The sequence below is a fragment of the Pollachius pollachius genome (assembly GCF_949987615.1).
Source record: "Pollachius pollachius genome assembly, chromosome: 4".
In the NCBI taxonomy this organism is placed as follows: Eukaryota; Metazoa; Chordata; class Actinopteri; order Gadiformes; family Gadidae; genus Pollachius; species Pollachius pollachius.
The window spans coordinates 9964306-9978726 of NC_136937.1; the positions used below are offsets into that span (position 1 = coordinate 9964306).

General features: G+C 42.7%; 2 protein-coding genes across 2 annotated transcripts; both read right to left on the reverse strand.

The window, feature by feature from the left end:
• Positions 1-1143: 1143 nt before the first annotated feature.
• smyd1a (SET and MYND domain containing 1a) lies at positions 1144-8492 on the reverse strand (the record flags this gene model as incomplete). Its single annotated transcript, XM_079735874.1, has 10 exons — positions 1144-1305; positions 1965-2133; positions 2312-2475; positions 2752-2844; positions 3773-3968; positions 4207-4245; positions 4361-4491; positions 4783-4999; positions 5591-5767; positions 8356-8492. The coding sequence occupies 10 exons, from the start codon at positions 8490-8492 to the stop codon at positions 1144-1146; spliced, it is 1485 nt and encodes a 494-aa protein (XP_079592000.1).
• Positions 8493-9403: 911 nt separating this feature from the next.
• spra (sepiapterin reductase a) lies at positions 9404-13814 on the reverse strand. The gene is made up of 3 exons (XM_079735279.1): positions 13421-13814; positions 10614-10901; positions 9404-10053 (listed from the first exon to the last, which is right to left on the reverse strand). Exons 1-3 carry the CDS (start codon positions 13740-13742, stop codon positions 9863-9865), a joined length of 801 nt encoding a protein of 266 aa, XP_079591405.1. The 5' UTR covers positions 13743-13814; the 3' UTR covers positions 9404-9862.
• Between the last annotated feature and the right edge of the window lie 607 nt (positions 13815-14421).

A 14421-nucleotide genomic window follows, 5' to 3' on the forward strand; every position in this document is an offset into this window, starting at 1 on the left:
GGTGCTGTTTCTCACATTCGTCAATTATGTTGTACATACCTGATGGTTTTTGTATGGAATATTCCAATATTTTTTCTGATTTACTTATTAGATAAGATTCAAATTAAATTGATTTAAAACACGACACAAATAAGAGCAGAGAGGAACTGCACAATGGCAGTGCTCGCGTAGTTGAAGATTTCAAAGGGACGATGACAGGCATATCCTGGGGCTCCACTGGTGTCGAAAGGTCCTGCTGCTGCTGCTGTATCCACATTAGTTCAAACGGCTCCCTCTGCTATATACAGAGGCTTAGATCAACTGAAAACAAATGACATCTCAAAGTAAGCTCATGGGTTACATTGGAATTTGTATTTTGAAAAATAAACCCGCTGAACCTAATGACCTATTTATTCAAAGCCACGTGAAAAGGCCCTACATTCAAAAGGGTTGGGTGTAAATGCAAAACTATTCAACACGTCCATCCAACCATGAACACTAGTTCAGCGTTATATCACACGTTTGTAAGCAATGTACACATACAAGCATAACCTGAATAGACCGCCCTTATTTAGTTGTGTTGGGTTAGTACAATTGTATTCTTGTTTGAAGCGATTCAACTTGCAAAAAAAGGGATTAGAAGATTTTCATGAATAATTGTACAATTTAAGTAAAAATATAAGTAATAAATGTATCAATGAGAGGGACACTTATGTTGTGCGTGTATTATATTACCTATTATCTGGAAGGTTGCAGAGAAGTCAAATGAACACATCAAAATAATGAAGTAGGCAATTATCGTGTACTTACTTTGTTTGAACTAATGTTTTGAGCTAAAAACAAGAATTTAAAGAGACCCTTGACTCTAAATGAACTGGAACACTAAGAAACACGGTTTGAGACAACACGGTTTATAAACGGCAAACTTTCATCTTTTATTATTGCAGCTCCACACTCCACAATGTTGGTACAGACACCGGAGATTTGAGGCTTCAGAACAGTGCATCAAAAACTACGTACACCAGCCGGCCAGTCAGAGCACAGGCCTTTGTCACAGAGGTGTATTAGGAGGGGCGAAAACAGGTGTTCAAAGGGTCTTAAGGTGATTGCTTAAGTGCTAAAGAAGATGGGAGCGTGGTTGTAAATTCACAGAAAAGCGTTAGTTTATTGCTTGCGGGAAACGTCCTCTATCTTCTCCTCAGTGGAGGTGTTCTCCGCCATGGCCTTGGCTGGCTGCTTCTTCAGAGCCGCTTCCCTCATGGTGTGGTACACCTCCTCGTTCTGCTTGAAGAGCTTCAGCTCCATCTCCGTCTGCCTACGCATGGACTGCGGAGAAACAGGGAGACGCCGTGGTCACATACGGACAGCCTTGTACCGCACGGTGAGCCTAGGTTCACATGCCACTAAGTATCAGTAAAGGCAGGATTGCCATGTTAGACGATAATGGGTTCATTGATCTGGGGGAACGTCAACCCAAACCGAGTGTGGGTCTAATCATGGGTTATGGCGATTTAATCGATTGATCCAAGGTTAAGTGGACTATGATTTTGAAAATGTCTTTATCCAAAATAATTGGACCTATCTCCTTATACATATATTCCTGTCAGTGCCAAACGTTGTCATACTGTAATGTTATGACAAAGAACTCTGTTTTGAACAGGTCATCTATCCAAAGAGTTTGCGGTGATTGGCAAAGGTTGGCCAGCACCAATTTGACCCCTTGACCAGCTAACCACTTAATGCGACCCCAGCCAACGACCACAAACAGGTACGGCAAACTAGTCTGGTGTTGTCCTTTATTGGCATTTGTTGGCGCCATTAAGCAGTAAGCACCTTCTATAGTCTGCCAATCTCTGATCCAAACTGTGCTCATTCAGAACAACAGAGAGTTCTGCGCCTCAACCTTGAATCAAAGCCAACCCTTTCATCCCAGACCGAGTTAAGACCCTCTCCTCGGCCACTATCTCTATAACCCCCTCCTGTACCTCCAGGTCCTGGGTGATGGGGTGGTTGGGCCCGTGGGTGATCAGGAGGATGCCGTAGGCCTTGCAGATCAGCTCGTGGCCCACCTCTATCTGGCCCGCGTGCCAGTGGGTCACGCCGGCCCGCATGATGGCCATGCCCAGCTGGGCGTTGGTGGGGTGATACAGCGCCCTGTTGGGACACAGATGATCACTTTATGACTGGAGGAATAACCGCACCTTGGGGATGCATTACCATAATACATTCTGAATCAGAGAGAGCTTTATTGCAAAGTAAGTTTGCATATACAAGGTATTTGTTTCTGCTATGTTGGTGCAGTGAGTATAAAGTGTGTGTGTGTGTGTCTCACATGTATCCGTCGAGGGTCTTGCGGGAGTACGCGGCGGCCTCAGCGAAGGCGTGCATGTAGGAGAGCACCTCGCTGGCGGTGCTCTGAAGGCGGAGCTTATAAAGGTGGGTGTCGGCCAGGACGTTCTCCTGGGCGGAGAGGCACTCACCGCACAACCTGGCAACCTGAACACATTTTGTTGTTTTTTCTTAGGGAAAGGAAATCGATGGAAAGGGATCTTTTTTTTTTTTTTAAAGAGAGAAAAAATTGTAATAAAATGGAGCATCAATAAAGTTAAACAATGCATTTATGTATACAAAATATAAAAGGGATATTCTTTTAAAAAATTAAGATTTTTTTTGATAAAATGGAGAAAGTTATGTAATACCCCCAAAAAATATTAACGAAATACTAAAAAAGAAACCCCGCATTTTCACAATAAAATCCTGTTAACAACTTACCCCATGGAAGTCTCCCTGGAGACGGCATTTTGCCACCTTCTCCAGACACTCCTCACTGGAGGTTGTCACCTTCTTGATGAGCTCAGCAGATGGCTGGAGGGACAGAGACATGGTGAGTGGAAGAGATTGACATGCTTTAATTTGCTGACTAACTATTTCTATATTACTTCACTATTGTATCATAGATACACCATGACGGCCCTAAATAATGTTGCTCTTCAAAAAAGGTTTGATACCTCTTAACAAATGATCACGCTCTACACATGTGATCAGATAGTTAGTAGATACAGCCTATCTCACTAGAAGGGCATGGCATGGTTTGCCAAGGACATTCAAAATAGCTGTCACAAGACCACTGCTGATGGAACCCATTGGACTTGGTTTGGCACACATAACACATAAAAGCCTTGCTCATTGTGTTTTCTTTATTACCCGTAACATTATCTTTCATAATGTATATTTTTTATTGTGGGGGCTCCATTGGCGGAAACAAGACCAATTTAGTGGGTTGTTACTTTGAGGACATAGGGACCTGGCCTAAGCTTTAATGGCTACCCTGGTTAGAATAAGCACACATACCCAAATTGGTTGTCCACTAAACCTGTTAGGATCAAACCATATCCTAACTGGTTTGCCATTAAACGTTCTAGATCAAATTAAAGCCTTCTTTCTCTCCTTGTCCTTCTCTTTTTTATGATTAAACTATATGCATGCTATGAAAGGTTTATGTCTGTAGTTGTGAATGGTAAGCGGTAGTATCAAAGTTGGTATTGGGTGTTTAGGTGAGAGATGGTTTGGTGTAGGTATTATGAGGACGTAGCTAAGGATTAGGTTTGGTTATAGGCAAGGCTCGTGGTGGGGGGGTGTTCGGTAAACGGTAAGGGGTTTGTGTGGTAAAGATCATATTTACCACCACTGGAACATCTGGCTGTAAGAACCAGCAGCAATTGTCTACCATTGCTTACATTCCTTTGACATGCAGGCCTTCCTGTGAAAACAAACAACCATATCTTTCTCTCACTTTGCTTCCCTCCCCCTCTTTGGCGGCCATCATCAGGTCATCTTTAATATGCTCGGTACAGTGCTTGCAGGTGCAGTTAAAGTGGTACTGCTTCTTCAGTATGCGCTGGCGCTCGGCAGACAGGTTCAGGAAGTCCACGTAGCTCACTGTGAGCTCCACACCCTCCGCAACCTTCTCCAGGGCACGCAACTCAATCCTACAAAATAAAAGCACGCCAGCATTGAGTGAGTGTTTAACTCAGGAGTTAAAATAGTTTATTTAAACTCTTTTTTTAAATAGTTTATTGTAAAAAAAAAAAACAACTCTTTTAATAAGTTGAAAGAGTTTACTTTAAACTATTTTTAGAGTTTATCTTAAGACTCTTTTTAGGTAGGTGTTGTGTTCACAAGACATAACCTTTAAACCGGCGTCAATGAATACAAGCTCAGACCAACCTTCTCTTGGAGTGGAGGGCAGGGTTCACGGCTGACTGACTTGGAAAAACAAGAGGAAAAACGAGGAAAAAGCGTGTTTTTATCCTCCTCTCTCACAGTCTATACTCTCTGTCATTCAGAATGGAGGAGATTCACGTGCGGTTGGCCGACATACTTGCCGTGGTTGAGGATGACGGTGCAGTTAGGCCAGCAGTCGTGGTTGACCATACACAGGTTGGGGAAGAGGCCGACGCCCACAGCCTGAAGACCCCTCTGGTCACTCAGGGTGAAGGCGTTGCACTTGATCTGCGACGAGAGCCATCTCGTTAAGTCAAAAACATAAAACACAAAAAGGTTTTCATCCAATCCAATCAAAAATATTGACAGAGCTCTGTCAATAAAGTTTGATTGGATTGGATGACCACCTTTTTGTGTGTGTGTTTTTGACTTAAACACAAACACGCTTCATACAAAAATAGTTGTATGCTAGCTGTTAACTTGCTAGCCAAGATATTTTATTTAATGATACATTCACATTATATGTGACCTAGTATTATACTACTTCTACTACTACTTCATTTAAACAAGCATATTTACAATGCCAAAGATGTGTGAGATGTATTCCACTGGCTGCGGCTTCCGGGGGTTCTTGGGCCAGAAGTCCATGAAGTTGTGGACGTCGATCTGGAGCTCCTCGCGATCCTCGTCGGTCAGGTCGGACACGTGGTCCACCAGCTCGTCCACCGAGGTCAGCTGACCGTCCGAGACCACCCCCGTCTCCCTCTGGATGCGCCACAGCATGCGCGCCGCCAGGCTGGCAAAAGAGGTTTGAGAACGGGGCGTCATTTGTGGCAGACGAATCCAATGTAGAAATGTTCCGATACCATTTTTTCCTTCCCGATACCGATTCCGATTCCTGAACTTGAGGAATAGTTCTGATTTTTTTCAAACTACATCATTAACATTTATAGTGTATAATAATGCTACTTACTTCAATAATACATTTGTATTATTTTAGTTAAGCGTCCATGCATCCATGTTTTTCCGACTTAGTAGCTAAAACTTCCCATTCCGACCATTACGAACGCAGCATAACACTGCACGTGTTTGTGAAGTTCTTTGTCTGTGTAGTAAATTAGCTAATCATGTGATGGTATCCATCGGTGCATAGACTTGCATACTCGCCGATACCAGTATCAGAGGAATTTTCAATACTTGTATTGGTATTGAAACAACTCTAATCCAATGTATTGTGTCTCTTACAGGGGCGTGTCCAGTAGGGGGAGTGGGGTGGCACACTCCCTCCCAAATGTCCATAACATAACCAAAACCACTAAAAGCCTTTCCCTCTAAGTCTAAGAGCTCGTAGTCGTTTCAATGATCTGAAATGTTCTGCTATCCTTACCGGACATTTTCGCTGGGCGCGCTGCCGCCGCTCCTGATGGCGGCGCACTCCTTCTTGTGTTCGTTCCAGCAGGCGGTCTGGCAGGTGCGGTCGCAGTAGTGGGCGAATTTACACTGAACACAGCGGTGCAGGTTGGCCTGCTGCCGAAAGCAGTTATGGCACACCGCAGTGGACAAACTGTAGAAGACAAAACGGCAGAATAGTGAAATGTATGGATAGGCATCGGAACCACTTAAAGGTGTCATATTATATGACCAGGTGTGAGTGTGTTTAGCTGTTACAAGCAGTCTGTCTCTCCTGACATCTAGGGGTGTAACGATCCATCGATGTAGATCCATACATTGATTGATTGGCGAACGATCTAACTGCATCGATGCAACGCCCAAACATCGATGCATACCGCTGTTATTTTGACAATCTCCTTGCACGGGTGTTTGTGAAAATATTTCTGCGCAAGTGCGTCAAGCCGCTCGTTTCCGTTCACCAGTTAAACGAGGCAAGCAGCAAGTTAGCAACAGCAAGCACATGTGTGAGCGTGAGGAAGTCTAGTTTCTTTGTTTTTCCAGCCTAACGTAATAAAAAGTAGTCAAATTGGGTGGGAAAATTTGCCCAATCTGGCAACACCGACTGCTTATCTTAACAGCCAAGATGATTCCGAGGGATGTTTTGTTTTTAGAAGAAAACTATCCACACAGATAGGTTGGGAATGGTCTATGTTCAAAATGAAAGATCATTACAGGCTCTTTAATTTAAGCCATAAAAAACCTTTTGCACTTAAATGCAATTTGACACATTATTATTTGTATTAAAAATGGATTGTTTTTGTTTTAAATATCCGGAAGAGCAAAGAAATGGAATAATGAAATTATAATTAAGTTGATGTGAATGTAAGAGGTTGTGTTTAATGGGCATATGATATCGTCTCATATCGCTCGCATGCCCCTGAATCGAATCAAAATCGTATCGCAGCAGACTTTTGATATCGGCAAATATCGTATCGTTGTCCAATGAATCGATTTCATATCGTATCGTGATGAAACCAGAGATTTAAACCCCTAGTCTAGGTGGACACACCCACTTGTGATGTCAGAAGAGGCAGATTTTCAAAAACGGCTTGTAATGGCTAATCACACTCACACCCAGTGGTTTAATATGTCACCTTTAAAGGCGCTGTAGGTAAGATTTGAGAGTTTTAAAGAGGGAGAGGGCTCTCTTTGCTAGAGCACCTTTAAACTTACTATAATCATTCATCATCATAAAGGTCAATATGTCCTTAATCCTTGCTAAGACAATGTTAAGAAGAAATCACTGTTGTCAACAATGATCATCAACAAGGATGATTTTTTTGCACCACATTTTGTTTGATATATACAGTCATTGTTTTTATTGTGTCTAAAGTTACAGTGAGAATCTATCAATAGACCTTCGAGTAATGAATAACCAATAAGCTTTGGTAAATCAAATACTTCACAAGAGAAACCATTACTTTACTATTAACTACTTTAATAACAAACATCATTGTCGTCTGGTGTTTACAATTCACTTAAACTCAATGTGCTTGTCACGTCAACGTGGTCCACTTTTGGGACAGCCATATTTGCATCATTTAGGATTTGCCTTTTTATAACAGACGAGATAAAAAACACTTCTTGATGCTTTTAAAAGTACTTTTCAAAGTTTGTTTCTCCATTGCGAGCCGCCAGACTTTGTAATGTAGAGGTTGTCTGACCTTTCGCACGTCAAGCTTGAACACAAATTCTGTACAGCGTTGAAAGGCTTATGGCCTGGCCCTGTGTACACACCAGACCCAAGATAGAGGCCCGAGGAGCTTCTGTGTAAACTGTTTATTCACCAGCGTCCGCTGTTTCCATTTAAAAGCAGAAAGCGAGATGAGCCAGCGCCTTAATGCTTGTAATGATGAATTTGGCCTTGAGACAATCTCTGTTGTAGCTTGTTTGTGTAAAAGCAAAAAGGGCTACCGTGAGACACACACACACACACACACACACACACACACACACACACAGCCCCCGCGTTCAAAGACAGACAGAAACACTCATACACATACACACTCAGACACATGTGCACATACACACGCACCCACGCACACACGCGTGCAAGCCGATATATAAATATATATATATACATGCATACAGGTTTTGGATAGCTCCTGTCAGTCTTACATTAGGCAGATATCTTGGATGCATGCTTGTGTGAGCCAAGGTAGATACTAGCTCTTATATGGTTCTAAAACTATGCTAGCAGATCATGGCTACAAACTTCAAACCCCACTGAACATTACACATTTCAACAAAATTTACTCGCAAAAAGAAGAAAAGTTCAATCAAGTTCGATTAATCAACAATAATTATCTTCTCCCGCTCAAAATAGTCAATGGCAAACTTATCTAGTTTGAAAGAGAATCGACGGATGAAACCTTTGATTGCCAGAAACTGCAATGTCCACGATCAGACTCAGAAGTTAAATTGAACCAATGTTTTAACAAATTCAATTTTAACATTATAAACTGTCAGAATTTATAAAAAGAACTGGAGAAAAAAAACGCAGACTCGGTATAATGACGTCATGCAATCATGCAAAAACCACTGCCTGAACACGTATCAATGACATCACGGCCCCGGCCTCAGTCTCTCCGCTGACATCAGCTAAACACGGGACCGCATATCCAGTCCTACGAACCTCTTCTCCTTCTTAATCGAAATAATCCGCCGTAACTCGTGTAACACAGGACTGCGTCCTCCTACCTGTCGAAGACCACGGCGGAAAAGCTGGGCTCAGCGAACACCACGTCACCGGCCAACAGGTCCCGGGTGGCCTTCAGTCCCCGGCCCTTCACCCCGGCGTCAAACACCTCCACGTTGTCCATCGTCCCAAGAGTCATTGTACACACACACACACACACACAAACACACAGGGGACCAAACAGTTAGGTGAGAGACAGAGGGAGAGAGAGAGGGAGTGGGGTGTGAGTGAGAGATTGAGAGAGAGTGAGTGGGCGGGGGTGGGGGGGTCAACAGTTCTGGTTGGAGTCTTCGTTGACAAACCTTTTGGTACCTGGCTCTCTTCAACTGCAGCCCGAAATAGCCTCACCCTCTAAGGATTTCGTCACCCACCCCCAGCGGGGGAGAGGCAGTGGGGACGTATAGGTGGGGCGGGTGCTCTCCCATGTTTGGGTCGGATCAGGTCCCTCACGGTGTATTTTGGTCTGGGCAGCTGTGGCTGTCAGTATGAGTCTACAGAAGACTCATGACAGGAAGCAGAGCTTCTTGAAACACTTTACTGTGTGTGTGTGTGTGTGTGTGTGTGTGTGCGTGGCTGAAATAACACAAACTATGTAAACAAATCGGATTCCTCTGGACCTTCTTTACTTTTAGAGCTTGCCCAATTCATTACAAATCCATTTTTATCTCATCCAACTTTTAGTGAACCCTGTTTTTGTCAACAGGTACATTCAGCGTGCATTGTTCATCCTGATGGGAATTGTTAAAGGTCAATGTCATTTTGAGCAAATGTGAAGCTTTTGGGAAAGCTAGCACACACTAGCTTGCCATAGTAGTCAGTGCTGTGAGTATGGGACTGCCTTTCAAGACGTAATGTATCTACGTATCTTTTCCTGTAGTGGCATTGGAGGAATGCGTCTACGTGTGCTTGTGCATATGTGCATATGTGTGTGTGTGTGTGTGACAACATTCCACACAATGCAATTTGTCTATTCATTGTATTTGTGCCGGCGTCACAGTGATTACGTCATACAGGTTTTTTTTGTTTATGTTTTATTCGTTTACAGTTTTGTAGAGGAATGTATGAAGTAGATTCTGGACAAACACTACTAACATTAAGAACAGGTAGTAAGCTTAGACTAAGTAAACAATACTGACCAGTTGAGTTACAGTTAAGGCACAACGACAGTTATCTCACAACAGACTAACAGTACAAATTTAGGATTGTAGAAAATAAACACATAACTATATACTTCTGGTTCGTTGGGTTTGGTTGGAAACATAGTGCAGTGCATTCATATGCCATTTCACACTGATCAACAAAATTCTATCATTAACCAATCAAAGCACTTTGGAAACAACGTCATGTATAATGATCGTTCAATAATAGACCCTTAATCCTCCACGGTCCGATTGCATTACAGATTGTAAAAATATATATTACCCATTCAACCACGAACCTTCAAATGTTACCTGTTAAAAGATCTGGACTTAAACAGTAATGTCCCTTAAATCAAATTAAAAACATCTCCTAGACGTCGTAAAAGTCGACGTGTGCTCCGCTGGTGTATTCGTCTTTGAGCAGTAGCGCCGTTAGCTTAGCGCAGGACGCTTCACAGGTGAGCAGTTGGCCCTTGGAGAACATGTCGGCAAAAGTGTTCCTGAGACCGTCGTCCTCCGTGAGGGTCCGGGCTTCTACCTGCATGCCGGTGTCCAGCGGGCCTGGGGGCAGAAGGGAGAACCAGAATGTAAGCAAATCTAAATAAGATGTTTTCATTTCATCCAGCATTACATTACATTCTTAATACCCACAATAACAACCAACTGCTTCTATAAAGTCTCAGACTTTATTTGGATATTTTTGCCTACTGAATATTGGTTGATTAGCAACAATCTAATCAATAGAAAATGGAGACAACAGTACGAAATATGAAAAATCATGTTGTATCATGTTGTCATGTCATGGGCACAGTTCTACTGATGGAAATGTATTAATGTATTAAAAGCAAATTTGACATTTTATGGAGATTTAGGCTGAAAGTATAATAAATAAATGTCAATATATATAACATTATCTATAAATAATAAATACAATATGCTCAAAGTACACATGTCTGCGCATCTACCCAGGTTTTTCGCTCATATGGGCGCCCATATCTGAAACATTGATGATGACGACGATTATGAGACCCTTTGTGACCATGCAAATAGTAGACCGTTCAATTTTTTAAAGGACAACACAGGTTGAACGTCAAACTTGAGCTCCCAAACAGGCGTCTCACCCGGGGAGTAGTTGACCACCCTGAGGTCGGGGCCCTCCACGGCCAGCACCTTGAACATCATGTCACGGGCCGCCTTCCCGCTGCAGTACAGCCCCCAGGACAGGAAGGGCTCCAGGGCGCAGCGGGATGACACGTTGACCACGGTCCGCCGCAGGCCCTCGCGCCGCGGGAACGCCTCCAGCACGCCGGCCGTCAGGCACACGGGCGAGCTGAGGTTGAACGCCATGTAGGAGGTCACCTCCGCCATGTCCGTTAAGGTCTTGGCATAGCGCAACGCCCCCAGAGAGCCTGGGGAAAGTGGTTATGAATGAAAAAGTTTATGGGATGTAAACAATAAGCTGTAACAAACGTTTAAAGGTATTATACCACCAGGTGTGAGTGTGATTTGCAATTACAAGCCGTTTTGAATATCTGCCTTGTAATGGCTAATCACACTCACACCTGGTGATATAATATGTCCCCTTTAAAGTGATTCGGGCATCAGGTGTCCTAATCCTAACTAGAAAATCTATTTCCTGCAGAGAACGCGGTGAGTAGTGTAGGGAAAAATATACGTAGAAATATTTGAACAGAGTTCAAAGGTCAAATAATGGAGTGAGCCTTACGGTCTAAACTATCCTTTAGACTTTCAATATCACAAGTAAGTGCTGAGTGGAGTAAATCACTCCTTGAAATACCTTCAACAGTGTACTTGCTTGTCCAGGAAGATGTCTGCACTGCACACATGCTTCTGTGTATGCATGTTTGTTTGTTAAAAACAAGGAAAGGTGCACCCCTAGTGGCCAACTTACAAATAACTTTACAGCTTGTGCTAATGAGCTACACCCACTGCCTGGTATTTACTGGTGCACCTTAACATTAATGCTTTGTGCTATCTAATTCACTGCCTGAACCAAAAGATAAGCTGCATTTAACAGAATACCCTAAACTTTTTAGTCTGTTAAAAAAAATCCACAATCAGACAGATTCAGAGGTTAATTTTATCAATTAAACAATTGATACAATTAAAAGCATTTAATTGTATCAATTGTAGTTACATGTCATCTCAAAACATGACATAAGTTGCATACATGTCATGTCAAAACATGACATGCAACTCCATAGATATCCATTTCAGGAACCTAAGAAAAACTGGTAGCATTTGACATTATGCTATTGTTAATGAGGACTGAGAAAGTCATCTTCCTACTGGCTTCATCACCAGCAGCCTCACATACAGGATAAGCGCCCTGTCTCCACAACGATACTACACACACTAAGTCCACACAAGACTACAGTTGAATCTGTTTCCTTTCCCACAAATGTCCAATCATTACCACCTATCCAAATCTGTCTGAACACAAAGATGGGTTTGTGAACACAAACCCTCAGACGAGATTGATTGATATGGATTAGTTCTTGAAACCCCGGGACAACATCAGAAACACACAGGCACGATGACCTGGCCCAGTCTCTGTGTGAGATGACTCACTCGATCACAAAGGAACGAGGAGATGAGAATCTGATGAAAACCGTAAAAACCGGAAAAGCCGTTTGGGTTTAGGTTTGGAGGGGGGACAAGGGTCAGAAATGTCTGCTCTGACCTTAACTGGGGGATTTCACCCTTTTTGCTGAGAAACTCTCACACTGCATACTGACAGGGATACACTTTCGGTGTAGTACTAGTCTTTTGACAACTTTTGCAAATTGTTTCAAAGCGAATAAAAAACTATTAAATTTTTTTATCAGAACAAACTTTTGTTTCTGATTTATGGGCTGCAATGCCCTTTCCTCCGAGATTGGCAGCTGGATGGGCTGCAAGAGGCCTCTGCATCACCATATTGCTCTAGTCTGTAGCTCATGTTTGTTATCTTTGTTCAACTAATTACAGTGCCATCAGGTGGATCTTTATTCTACAATAAACGGCAACACCAGCTGATATTGAATGTTGACATAAAAAAGGCGTTACTGCCCCAGGTACAGAGCTTGCATTGAATAGCATGACCAGCCCGCACTCTAGTATTTCATGCCCAACATTTTCGTGGGATGAGTTGCAAGGGACATAATGGTGATCTGTATACCAAGTGTGGAATTATTCATAAATCTTGTCTGACATGTGTAAACCAGGGGCATCCTATGATTTATGATTTGCAAAATTATCTTTTAAATGGACAAACATCATGTGTAATAGATGGCACAATTCACCAAAAAGGTATGTCCCTCGCAGCCCCGCATCCCCGTGACATACGTTCAGTGATTCAGCGCTCTTCTGGTTCTGCTGCTTTGGTCTGATCTAATAGCTACATTCGGCAGTTAAAGTCTCCTGATCTATAATAAATAAATTAATAAATCAATGTTGAATGATAAAATAAAAGTCCCCTGAAATAAATAAAAGGAAGTTCTTTGTAAAATGTATTTTTTTATTGATCAAAACCTATTTATTTATTAGTTGAACTATATTGATTAATTTCGAAATTAGGCCTACAGGATTTATTTGATAACCATATATATTTATTTAATAGGCATATTTATTTCATATTACTTATAGCTTCTCATTCTGTCGGTCTAGACTCACCGTGTTCAATTAGCCTACCGCGCCACATAAAATAAACCGTAAATCTAGTGCTAATTCTTCTTGGTGTTACGTCATTATGGAAGAGACAGATTATTGACAAACGACATTGGTCGACAAATAAATACTTTTCCCCTGGTCAAAAAAGCCGAATAAATGCCAAAATATCCTTACAGTGCTGAACATTTCGATATTTGAAAAGGTTTCTGTCGCTATCTTACATGCATGCGTCTCGCAGAGGATTGTTTCCCCTTACCTGCGTTATTGACCAGTATAAGGTGATCGAAGTCTTCAGAGGAAAGTAATTTGACCGCCTTAACAACACTTTCCACCCCCTCTTTCCCTCCCAGATCTGCGACTACATATTCAGCGATGACGCCCGCTTTTCCAGCTTTCGAAGCGGCCAGTTCGGCTTGGAGCGTCTGCAGGGCTTCGGCATTTCTAGCGGCTAGGACCAGCACGGATTTGGGCTTGACCAGCTCGGAGATCTGGAGGGCTGTGGTTCGGCCGAATCCGCGAGAAGCTCCGGTGATGATGCACAAGGCTCTCCCCAGGTCCTTCGCGTCGAGGGCTTGCATGTCGTCCGGAGATGTCAATTAAATGCTGGTAAAAAAAAGGACCAGGGAACAAAGATAGTATGCGTGTATGTTATCGTAGATATGTTCACTGTCTACTTAAATAACGTGGCGCCATAAAACACGCCCCCTGGAGATTAGAAACATATGAGTCACCCCTTCACTGCTCCCGTTGAACCGTAGAAGACCTTAACTGTAGCATAATTGTTCATCATTATTCATTCTGGTGTGTTGTTCTTGGAGCCAGATATGTTGCTGTAGGTTCAAATGTATTGCAACATTGACATGAATTAGGTTCAATTCGAGGTGGGGAAATGTATAGGCTACTGCAGGGTTAATGGTCTTTCCACCAACCAAGACATTAGAACTTCGTACTTTTAAATACAGTTTTTTTGTGTCCAATCCTGTAGCCGAACCCTGTAGATCCCATGACAACACATCAGACAACACATCCTGTTGGCAGCCCCTCCCCAGGACCCAGCCAATGAGAACAGATTTTAGGGCACACTTCACTTTTCCACAGGGCTCCCGCTTCAAAGTTCCGCCCTGCAGAACCATGGGTAAGACGGGGGTAAGGCGAGGTCACCGAGGCCGCCAGGCTTGGTAGTAGTCTACCATCCAGTTAGCAGGAATATTAGGGAAAATACAAGTTTTGGGGTGTTGGAAAATCAGATAAGCCTGA